Consider the following 12,482-nt stretch of genomic DNA (forward strand, 5'->3'; position numbering starts at 1 on the left):
CCACAAGTGGTGGAAAAGTGTATTACAACCGAGTACCGCAGCTGAGAAACAGTTATTTTTGGGCTGACTTAGAGACCGTACGCTACGAATACGCCGGTTTCCCCGCCAAGTGCTTGAGCCGTTGCCGAGACGCTAAAACGACAGATTTGTTCGCGGCACCAAAGTCTGGTCTCACCAGAAAACGCGAGTCAACCACAATTTTTTACAGCAAATCATTTTAATCAAGAGTGTAAAAAAAAAAAAGTTGACAGAATGAACAATATCTTAAAACAGTCGACCATCTGAGTACGGGCGGGAAGGAGTTCATACGGCCCCGTTCCTGGGTGGATCTCGTGTGAGAGGAAGAGGGGGGGGTTCTGCTGAAAACTGACTGCGTCTGACGCTGTGGTCAAAGTCGGAGTTGCCACTAAACACATTTTAAAATATTCCACACTCTACTGCCATCTGGCGGCAAAAGTGGGTAGTGCACGCCCTAATTCGTCACGTTTCATGTGTCAGGTAAACCGCGACGAATGGGGCCGTATGAATCCCCTTCCCACTGTAAGCTCCGACAATTAAAAAAGTTTTTTAAAAAAAAGAATAGATACATTTCCAAGAAGTCTATTCGGCTCATTGATAGTCGACAATCGGGAAACGATTTTTCACATCTTTGAGGAAATCAGCCGAAGACGAGTCTGGAGACGCGGTTGCTTTTATTCGCCTGTGTCATCGCGAGGAACCACGTTAGGACTGGTGAGTGAACACCCCGAGTGGGGGAAAGGGGAGAATGTGCTAAGACAAAGAAAACCAAAAGTGAAAGCAGAAAGTGAGGAGGAGTGAAGGAGCTAGCGGCTAATACGTTAGCCACCACAAGAACTCGGCTTCATCACGACGGAGGAATGCTGCCGAAGGTGGAGGCGATTTGAAAAAAATGGATTTTGTGATCAAATCGTTGGCTAACTTTGGTAGAAAAAAAAGAAGTCAAGTGGTGAAAGTTTGGTGGGAATGTTTCAAGGTGCTAAGAAATAGGTTGATCCAAACAGGGGTGCCGCTAACGGCTAACATGCTAAGACGTAGCATCATACCAGCGTCTTGTTCCAGCGTGACGGCCGCGTCATTATGGGATGCAGGACCCAGAACCAAACGAGGTCCACACGTAGTGAACTGAATGTCCGGGGACAGTGTCTCTGAAAGCCCTGGTCCAAAAAGGCTGGGTCACAGACCAGAAGACTGGCACGGTCCGTTCACCTGTGATGGAGAGGACAGAGAGCAGGTCAGGTTATTGGGTCTTCTGTGGTCAGGGAACACAACCGGGAACTTGTTGGCTTTCTAGGAGACAGTGTTTTAAAAAGTGTTCCAGTGGTCTTCAGCAGCTGACCTGACCTCGACCCACTTGGTCTGGCAAACATGACTTATTCAGGCGCTCTTTATCTGTGGAAACTTCTACTCCAGGAAGTGGCCGTCCTCCAAGCCAAGCAGACTTTTCCAGCTCAGCTGCTCCTCTCTCACGCTGCTTATCGGAGCATGCACTGCTCTTTGGGACCTTTTTATTACCACTACTATAGGAGGTAAGAGTAGTCAGTGTACAGCTCGCACAGCAGCATTAAGATGTGTCAACACAAGTCTGAATATGCATTATGATTATTTATGACACTGACTTCAACATCTTGGACAGGAAATTAAAAATAATTTTTTACTGACTTCTTCTTCATGACGACATCACTGATGAAACTACTGCATGTTACTCTCCTTCTTACCTTCCTACCCTCCTTACTTCTTTCCTTCTTATCCCCCTTCCTTCCTTCCTTCCTTACTTACTACCTTCCTTACTTCCTTCCTTCTTATTTTCCTTCCTTCCTACCTTCTTACCTTCCTTCTCTTCTTCCTTCCTTCCTTCATTCTTACATTCCTTCCTTCCTTCTTTGCTTCCTATATTCCTTCTTATCTTCCTTCCTTCCTTCTTAGATTCCTTTCTTCTTTCTTCCTTCCTTCTTTCTTTCCTTCCTTCTTTCTTACTTCTTTACTACCTTCTTAACTTCATTCCTTCTTTCTTACCTTTTTTACTTCCTTCCTACCTTCCTTCTTACATTCATTTCTTCCTTCTTTCTTACTTCCTTACTACCTTCCTTAATTCTTCCTTTCTTCTTACCTTCTTTACTTTCTCCTACCACCCATCTGTTCTTTCTTTCTTCCTTCCTTGCTTCCTTCCTTCCTCTACCAACTTACCGGCCTTCCTTCCGAGCTTACTCCCTTTCTTTTGTCAGTCCTTCTTTCCTTCCTTTCTTTCTTGCTTTGTCTTCCTTCCTTCCTCATTTTCTTCCCTCAGTACTTCCTTTCTTGTGTCCTTGCTTGCTTCATTCTTTCTGTCCTTCCTTCCTTCCTCTACCAACTCACCTCCCTCCCTTCCTGGCTTCCTCCTATTATTCTATTTGTCCTTCCTTCCTTGTTTCCTTACTCTATCAACTCACCTCCCTCTCTTCCTTGCTTCCTCCCTTTCTTCTATCTGTCCTTCCTTGCTTCCTTCCTCTACCAACTCACCTACCTACCTTCCTTCCTCCTTTCCTCCCATCACACAGGTGTGTAATTGTGTTCAGGTGTGTAGGAGACACGACACTCTTCATGTTGAGTGTGTGTTTAACATTTTGGAGAAATAATCACGTAACCTATTGGAATTAATCTTTTCCCTCAATGAACCGCATCTCCACAGTGCCGACAGCACTCGTGCACGCTATCGTCCTCATGCTTGACTTTAGACACAATTACCTTGCAAAGACATTTACTGTCCGTGTGTTGAAAGTAAAACTATACAAGCTGTACACTGACTACCACAACTTTGTAGATATAGAGATATCATCATATAGAAGATGTGTGTGAGTATTCATTGAGTATCTACAAATTTCTAGATATAGAGATATCAAATGTGAGATGTGTGTGAGTATTCAGTGAGTATCTACAATTTTCTAGATATAGATATATAATCAAATGGGAGATGTGTGTGAGTATTCAGTGAGTATCTACAACTTTCAAGATATAGAGATATCATCAAATGTGAGATGTGTGTGAGTATTCAGTGAGTATCTACAACTTTCTAGATATAGAGATATCATCAAATGCTTGCTGAAACGTGAGATGTGTGTGAGTAGTTAGTGAGTATCTACAACTTTCTAGATATAGAGATATCATCAAATGGGAGATGTGTGTGAGTATTCAGTTAGTATCTACAACTTTGTAGATATAGAGATATCATCAAATGCTTGCTGAAATGTGAGGTGTGTGAGTATCTACAACTTTCTAGATATAGAGATATCAACAAATGCTTGCTGAAATGTGAGATGTGAGTATTCAGTGAGTATCTACAACTTTCTAGATAAAGATATATCATCAAATTGGAGATTTGTGTGAGTATTCATTGAGTATCTACAACTTTGTAGATATAAATATATCATCAAATGCTTGCTGAAATGTGAGATGTGTGTGAGTATTCATTGAGTATCTACAACTTTCTAAATATAGAGATATCATCTAATGGGAGATGTGTGTGAGTATTCAGTTAGTACCTACAATTTTGTAGATATAGAGATATCATCAAATGTGAGATGTGTGAGTATTCAGTGAGTATCTACAACTTTCTAGATATAGAGATGTCATCAAATGCTTGCTGAAATGTGAAATGTGTGTGAGTATCTATAACTTCCTAGATATAGAGATATCATCAAATGGGAGATGTGTGTGAGTATTCAGTTAGTATTTACAACTTTCTAGATATAGAGATATCATCAAATGTGAGATGTGTGTGAGTATTCAGTGAGTCTCTACAACTTTCTAGATGTAGAGATGTCATCAAATGCTTGCTGAAATGTGAGATGTGTGTGAGTATTTAGTGAGTATCTACAACTTTCTAGATATAGATATATCATCAAATGCTTGCTGAAATGTGAGATGTGTGTGAGTATTCAGTGAGTCTCTACAACTTCCTAGATATAGAGATGTCATCAAATGCTTGCTGAAATGTGAGATGTGTGTGAGTATTCGGTGAGTCTCTACAACTTTCTAGATATAGAGATGTCATCAAATGCTTGCTGAAATGTGAGATGTGTGTGAGTATTCATTGAGTATCTACAACTTTCTAGATATAGAGATATCATCAAATGGGAGATGTGTGTGAGTATTCAGTTAGTATCTAGAACTTTCCAGATATAGAGATATCATCAAATGTGAGATGTGTGTGAGTATTCAGTTAGTATCTAGAACCTTTCTAGATATAGATCTATCATCAAATGTGAGATGTGTGTGAGTATTCAGTGAGTATCTACAACTTTGTAGATATAGAGATATCATCAAATGCTTGCTGAAATGTGAGATGTGTGAGAGTATTCAGTGAGTATCTACAACTTTCAAGATATAGATATATAATCAAATGGGAGATGTGTGTGAGTATTCAGTTAGTATCTAGAACTTTCCAGATATAGAGATATCATCAAATGTGAGATGTGTGTGAGTATTCAGTATCTACAACTTTCTAGATATAGAGATATCATCAAATGGGAGATGTGTGTGAGTATTCAGTTAGTATCTACAACTTCCCAGATGTAGAGATATCATCAAATGGGAGAGGTGTGTGAGTACTCAGTTAGTATCTAGAACTTTCTAGATATAGAGATATGATCAAACGTGAGATGCGTGTGAGTATTCAGTGAGTATCTACAACTTTCTAGATATAGGGATGTCATCAAATGCTTGCTGAAATGTGAGATGTGTGTGAGTATTTATTGTCTACAACTGTCCAGATATAGAGATATCATCAAATGTGAGATGTGTGTGAGTATTTATTATCTACAACTGTCTAGATATAGAGATATAATCAAATGTGAGATGTGAGTATTCAGTGAGTACTTACAACTTTCTAGATATATATGTCATCAAATGCTTGCTGAAATGTGAGATGTGTGTGAGTATTCAGTGAGTACTTAAAACGTTCTAGATGTAGAGATATCATCAAATGTGAGATGTAAGTGAGTATTCAGTGAGTATCCACAACAAGAATCCAGCTGAGGTTTCATGCTGTTGCATTCATGACAGACGCAAACCTTCTGAACTCTCTCAAACGTTGGATTTAGATTTGTTTCCTTCATGCAGACTCGTCACAGTCCGTTGAAGGGTTCCTCCTCACCAGGAGCTGAACTTTGCTGGCCTTCCTCACAGAGGAGCCGTCTTTGCGGTCCGACCCACTGAAATGAGCTGCATCTACATGTTTGGCGTTCTCACCCGTGCGTCGTGCTCCAGGACGAAAGGCGGGATGTCGATCTGCTCGGGCTTGATGCAGGTGAAGAGCTGCTGCAGGCTGTCCAGGTAACGCACTTTTTCCTTCACGCCCGACACACTGAAGGTGGTGAAGAACCACGTGGACACCTTGGTTACAGAAGAGAGGGTCATGTGACCTGTTGTAGTGGCCTCCATTGGTCCGCTTGGCACAATAGTGAGGCTGTTGCTCTCAAATGAGACTTGGACTCCAGTTTGCGCTCCATCGTTCATTTGAATTATGGGTTTTGAGACGGCAAGAAGATTTGTTCATTTTGACACGGAACAGTAAAAGGTGTTTTATGAAGTCTTACCTTGGAGCGGAATGTGGGATGTACAATGTAGAAGGCTTTTAGATTCTTCTTAAACCTGTGAGACAGAAGATGTGCTATAATAAATACATAAAAACAACATTAGGCAGAAAAACGTGAAAGACTGGATGCAGGGTTTATGACTTCAATGTCACATGACCTTTTTAACTCCAGTGTCATTTTTAACACTAAATACAAATAAATTCAAACCAAAACATTTTCCGGACTATAGAGCGCACCGGTATACAAGCCGCACCCACTCAATTATAGAAGAAAAAAACATTTTCCATATGGTAGCCGCACTGTACTTTAAGACTGTTTAGTAAGTTAGAATTGTTTTAGTTATATTGTAAAACGTACAACCGTCGAATGAAGAATCCTTTCGAGCAGAAAGGCTATGGACGGTTTTACTTCTGGTTTAAGGGATTAAACAGGAAGTACACTTTCAACCCGTAGCACCTGCAGTGAGTGAACTTGTCCGGAAGATGGCGCCATAGCAGAAACAACAACACACCTTTTCAGTGTCTGCTTGGGTTTAATAAAAACTATCCAACACAAAATATTATGGCCGTTAACGAAGAATAATCCATCAATTATCCGCACAGTTTTATAAGCTGCAGGGTTTAAAGTGTAGGAACAAAGTAGCGGGTCATAGTCCGGAATTTACAGTTATCAATATAAAAAATTTGTTTGATATAACATTCGATAATTTTTTTTTTTCCTCTTTGTAGGAAGAAAGCAGAAGTATGGAAGCAAGGTTGGTTGCATGGACAAAGGCACTCGCTCTCTGGTAACCGAGCAACGCAGGAAGTGATCACTGATCAGTGGGAGTGACACGCTAACAGCCAATCAGGTAACAGTATCAATTATCAAGATTGGTTGATTCTTTGCATGGAGTGAGAAGAGAAAGTCAAAATGAAGAAATTGTAAATAAAAAAGGATTTTTTTCCAAAGGGACCATGGTCAGACCAATGTGGTCTGTAAATGATGCAAGGTGCTCGTCCCCAACCAAGACCACACCACCTTAGCCGCGCTCATCCTTTAGAGCACAGCTGTAACTTTCTGCCATCAAACCCGCAGAAATTGGTTCTTCTCAGGTTTCACTATGTTTACATTTTGCACTATTTTCTTACACTTTATGAAGCATTCTAAACCTTCTAAATCCTATGTATCAAAGTCAAGGCTCGCGGGCCAGATCCGGCCCGCAAATGAATTATCTAATGCCCCCGGGATGATATTTGAATAGTATTAGAACCGGCCTGTGTTAGTATTATTAACTTACAATGGCATTCTTTTTGTATTGTTTCAGTTTCGTAAATTCACCAAAAACGTCACCGTGGAGTCATTGAGTCTGTTTAGCTGATTGGAGAGCTAGCTTGCGCAGCTAGTGGGTTTATGACAATGACTTCTGTTTTGTTTGATCATCCGTTTTACTGCCGTGTTACAGACACCGTTTGAAAACAATTCATGTATGTAAATAAAAATGTACAAAATATTCCTGTGTAAATAACTCTTTTCACAACGTATATATCTGCGGCTTATAGTCCGGTACGGCTAATATATGGAAACTAGTGTTTTCCTTATAAAATTTAGTGGGTGCGGCTTATAGACGCGAGTCTAATATATGGAACAAAATTGTTTTTCTTCTAAAATTTAGTGGGTGTAGCCTATATTGTGTGCTCTATAGTCCGGAAAATACGGTAAATTGTTTTGGTATTTAATAGAAAAATAAAATCCATCCCAGTTAAAATACATTATTTACACTAAGTTTCCCTGCATGAGTACGCATTAAATATGCTCAGGAGTTCTGGACAATTAAAGGTCAAATAAGCCAGTGAAGGAAGAATGAGAAGCGTAACGTCCGGTCACGTACGTGTTGTAACAGCACCAACGTTTTTAAAAGTCTTGAACATGTTGCCACTGTGAATGATGGACTCACAAACTGCACAGCCCACATTGCCAGTAAAAAGTGGAACATTGTGGTTCTGGGTGCGGGTCTGGAGCCCGGACGCATCTGAAGCAGATCAAGCGTCGGGATGGCTTGGTCCTGCCAGGCTCGGGCTCGCTTCTGCTGGCGGCCGGGCCAGAACAAAGTTAAAGAGAGGCGGAATTACTGCCCACTGAGAGCTGGGGCGAGTCCACGCTGGGTTTGGAAGTATTTATGGCAGATGAGATCCTGGCATGTAATGTGAAACACACAGTGGTTGGTCCAAGGGACGGACGGGAGAAGTTCGGTCGTTAGAAGCGGGATAATGATGTCTTGCAGGGCTTGCTGGGTCTGCAAGGTGCTTTAAAAAGGACCACCCAGTGGAAAATACACTTAGTACAGTGCACAGCTTGATAGCCTAGCACACTATAAAGCATGGGTGTCCAAAATGCGGCCTGTGGACTATTTGCAGCCAGTAGCAAATTTTTCGCTAGCATTCCAATATTAGCATGCTCAATTTTTTTTTGTGCTAATTTTGCAAATATACACATCAGCGTCAAATATTTTGTTACTTGACAAATTATACATGTTATCATGCTAGCTTTTTTTAAAAAAAATAATTTTGTAGGTGTACACCTCAGTCATATTTTGGTACTTAATGCACGTTACAGTTCGCATTTTAGCATGCTAGCTTTTTTAGCAATTTAACAGGTATACATGTCAGTGTCAAATATTTTGTTACTTGACAAATTATACCTGTTATCATTGTAGCTGTTTTTTAGCTAATTTTGTAGGTATACACCTCGGTCATATTTTAGTAACTGGTGCATGCGTGCATTTTTAACAAATATTTCAGGTACACACCTCAAGAGTAATATTCTTTGGTACTTGACGCATGTTACAGTTTGCAATTTGGCATGCTAACATTAGCATTCTAGCTTTTTTTTTTTTTAGCTAATTTAGCAGGTGTACACCACAGCGTTAAATATTTAGTTACCTGACAAATTAAACCTGTTAATATGCTAGCTTTTTTGTTTTTTTAGCTAATTTTGTAGGTATACATATCAGTTGTATTTTACTACTTGATGCATGCTAATGTCAGCATGCTAGCATTTTCAACAACTATTTCAGGTACACACCTCAGAGTAACATACTTTGGTACTTGACGCATGTTACAGTGCGCATTTTAGCATTCTAGCTTTTTTTTAATCTAATTTAGCAGGTATACACTACAGCATCAAATATTTTGGCACATGATGAATTTTAACTTTTATCATGCTAGGTTTTTTTCTTTTAGCGATTTTGTAGGCACATCTCAGTCGTATTTTGGTACTTGATGCATGCTAATGTTAGCATCCTAGCATTTTTAACTTTTTCAGGAACACCCCTCAGAGTAATATATTTGGGTACTTGGCACATATTACAGTTTGCATTTTAGCATGCAAACATTAGCATGCTAGCTATTTTTTAAGTTAATTCAGCAGGTATACACCTCAGCGTCAAATACTTTACTTAACTAATTATACCTACTTTACTTAACTAATTATACCTGTTATCATGCTAGCTGTTTTAGCAAATCTTATAGGTATACACCTCAGTCATATTTTGGTACTTGATGCATGCTAATGTTAGCATTTTTAACATATTTTTCCAGGTATACTTTAGTGCTTGACACGTTACATTTCGCATTTTAGCATTGTAACATTAACATGCCAGTTTTTTTTTAGCTAATTTAGCAGGTATACACCTCAGCGTCAAATATTTTGTTACTTGACAAAATTTGACCTTTTATCATGCTAGGTTTTTTGTTTTAGCTAATTTTGTAGGCATACATCTAAGTCATATTTTGGTACTTGATGCATGCTAATGTTGGCATGTTAACAGTTTCAACACATTTTTCAGGTTTACTTTGGTGCTTGACACATGTTACATTTTGCATTTTAGCATGCTAAAATTAGTTTGCCAGCCTTTTTTTTTTTTTAAAGCTAATTTAGTAGGTATACAACTCAGTCATATATTCAGGTCTTTCAGTGATGCTAAATGTTAACATGTTAGCATAGTACTGTTAGCATGCTAGCTTTTTTATTTTATTTTATTCATACATTTTGTTAGTTGGTGCTATCTGGTCAGCGTGCTGTTAGCATTTCAGCTCGGCTTTGGCTCTCCAGCATTCACACAAAATGTTTCTTTGAAAAAAATCTCTATATTGTACTGGTTTTGAAGGTGAAAACTACCAAAATGGTCGATGCATCCTTTGATTTGTCAGTGGAAAGAGTTTGGGCACCCCTGCTATAAAGTGATGCTAGACACAAAGTAACCATTGTGAACGCCTACTATTAACTTTTAATGAAATGGACGACATCTTTCTTCAATGTTACAAAAAAAAGAAGCTTTTTTTGTGTTTACCTATTCTGGGAGTGGCCGTTCTCTGCCCACCAATCAAGATGCAGCATCATGTCTATCCCCACCCCTTTTGGTAGCCTAACAGGAGCGTGCAAAACTACCTGATTCTACCGTTTCAAATGTTTTCAGTTGTGTTCATATTTAAAGAAGATGCTTTTCGGAGAGTCTCTCCCTTTCCCCAACAAGTCCCTCCAAATTCTTAGAACCTTGGTCTTGTTCTTTAATGGCTTCTGTCTGCTTTTGCCAAAGTCTAAACACAGGCCCTTGGAACAGGAAGTGGAACTGAAGTTGAAGAAGAAGATGGAGGAGGTGAGGGCCAAGTGAAGGTTGGGGGTGCGTCCAACAGACACAGTGGAAGCTCTTCGTTCTTCAAAGTGTGGATCAAAGCCACTTTTTAAGTTCTCGTATCGGCGGCCATGTGACCCAATACCTTTGCAGTCTGCTGAAGTCATCGTCTCAACCGAATATTTGACATTTGATGGATATTTATGGATGCTACATGACGGCTTCAGGAAGCCGTTTGCTGTACCTTCCACTCACACTCAAAGTTTCCACCCCCCGAGCGACACTCACTTGGCGTCCACGATGTCGTAGAGGTTCTTGAGGAAGTCCGAGTCCAGGTGGTTGTGATCCCCCGTCAGCGTGTGGAAGTACACCATCACGTACTCCTTGACCGTGATGTGGTCCATCACGTGGATGAAGTACAGCAGGGCCTGTGCAATCGTATTTATGTTATTTAAGGCTGCCTCTTACAATATACAATAATAATATATGCTAGTTAATCACATTTTGTCTGAAGTGAACTGCTAATTAATCGCGATTAATAGATCAATAAATCACATTTAATTCATATTGCCACATATGACTAGAAATGGGTGTCAAATTTGTTTTTTTTTGTGGGCACCGATCGAATTTCGTCAGTACTACCGGGTTTTGATTCACGCTAAATAAAACGGCGCAATATTTCCGTTTGGTTCCAGACCGAAGACCGGCTCACGTAAACAATGCACTCTTAGTGGCACTCAGGGCCGACTCAGCCAAAGTCCCTCTAAGTAATCTTGCCATTTTCAACACCAAAATAGCAAGAAAACGCTCAACCGTAAAGTGAGGCTCCGCTCTTCCAAAATGCACTAGCTTGATGCTAACTTACATTGGATTTGCCATAGACAGGCCACTATTAGCATGAGCGATTTTACAAGGTGATTTCAACTCCTCCTAATGTGTTAATGAAAAATACAACCAAGATGGATGTTACAATCAAACAGCTGGTGTGTAATAAGTACAATACTTACAGTATAAACACTTTGTAGGGCGCAATATAACACTTTTAGCTTCCTGGTAAAAGAGCTACTTCCTACATACCACATATAGCCTACACCAGGGGTCGGCAACCCAAAATGTTGAAAGAGTCATATTGGAGCAAAAATACAAAAACAAATCTGTCTGGAGCCGCAACAAATTAAAAGCCATATTACATACAGATAGTGTGTCATGAGATATACATTGAATTGAGATGACTTAAAGGGAACTAAATGAGCTCAAATATAGCTACAAACGAGGCATAATGATGCAATATGTACATACAGCTAGCCTAAGTAGCATGTTAGCATCGATTAGCTTGCAGTCATGCAGTGACCAAATATGTCTGAGTAGCACTCCACACAAGTCAATAACATCAACAAAACTCACCTTTGTGCATTCACGCACGTTAAAAGAGTGGTGGACAAAATGAGACAGAAAAAGAAGTGGCATAAAACACGTCCTAGAAAGTCGGAGAAAGTTATACATGGACACAAACTAAGGTGAGTTCAAGGGCCGCCAAAATTAGTAGGACAAAACGGCGTTCGCCAAATACTCGAATCAGTGAAGCATGTTTAATATAAACAGTGTGCTTTATAACAATTAGGGAGGTTTATGTCATGTTTGTCCTCCTACAGAAACCATATTAAAACAAAAAATGTATTTTTTTCCCCCTCATCTTTTTCCATTTTTCATACATTTTTGAAAAAGCTTCAGAGAGCCACTAGGGCGGCGCTAAAGAGCCGCATGCGGCTCTAGAGCCGCGGGTTGTCGACCCCTGGCCTACACAGTACTGCCATCTGAGATGAGACTCAAAATAATTTAACAAAACGAGATTTAATAATTGGACAGTTACAAAGATGTGAGCACCCTTTGAACAAAATAAGAGAAAGATTTACAATAAAAGAGAGGAAAATAATATCTGCCACGCAAACCCCGAAAGAAAATGGTAAAAATCAACACTACTTTTCTTGCAATTGGGTGCATTTCCACTAGGAGTGTGGGAAAAAATCGATTCGAATTTGAATCGATTCTCACGTTGTGCGATTCAGAATTGATTCTCTTTTTTTTTTTTAAATCGATTTTTTAAAATTTATTAATTTAAAATATTTTTTTGTTTTTTTTAATTAATCAATCCAACAAAACAATACACATCAATACCATAACAACGCAATCCAATTCCAAAACCAAACCCGACCCAGCAACACTCAGAACTGCAATAAACAGAGCAATTGAGAGGAGACACAAACACGACACAGAACAAA

General features: G+C 39.6%; 1 protein-coding gene across 2 annotated transcripts in view; it reads right to left on the reverse strand.

The window, feature by feature from the left end:
• Positions 1-204: 204 nt before the first annotated feature.
• The window catches only part of gdap2 (ganglioside induced differentiation associated protein 2), a 34,333-nt gene continuing 22,055 nt past the window's right edge, over positions 205-12,482 (reverse strand). For both annotated transcript variants that reach the window (XM_062061534.1, XM_062061533.1), the window contains exons 11-14: positions 10,492-10,631; positions 5,592-5,646; positions 5,245-5,388; positions 205-1,227 (exon numbers count right to left, since the gene is read on the reverse strand). In XM_062061534.1, the coding sequence (XP_061917518.1) occupies positions 1,195-1,227; positions 5,245-5,388; positions 5,592-5,646; positions 10,492-10,631 (372 nt within the window). In that variant the 3' untranslated portion in view covers positions 205-1,194. The remainder of the gene's footprint in view (positions 1,228-5,244; positions 5,389-5,591; positions 5,647-10,491; positions 10,632-12,482) is intronic.

Source organism: Entelurus aequoreus, linkage group LG10 (genome assembly GCF_033978785.1).
Source record: "Entelurus aequoreus isolate RoL-2023_Sb linkage group LG10, RoL_Eaeq_v1.1, whole genome shotgun sequence".
Taxonomy (NCBI): Eukaryota; Metazoa; Chordata; class Actinopteri; order Syngnathiformes; family Syngnathidae; genus Entelurus; species Entelurus aequoreus.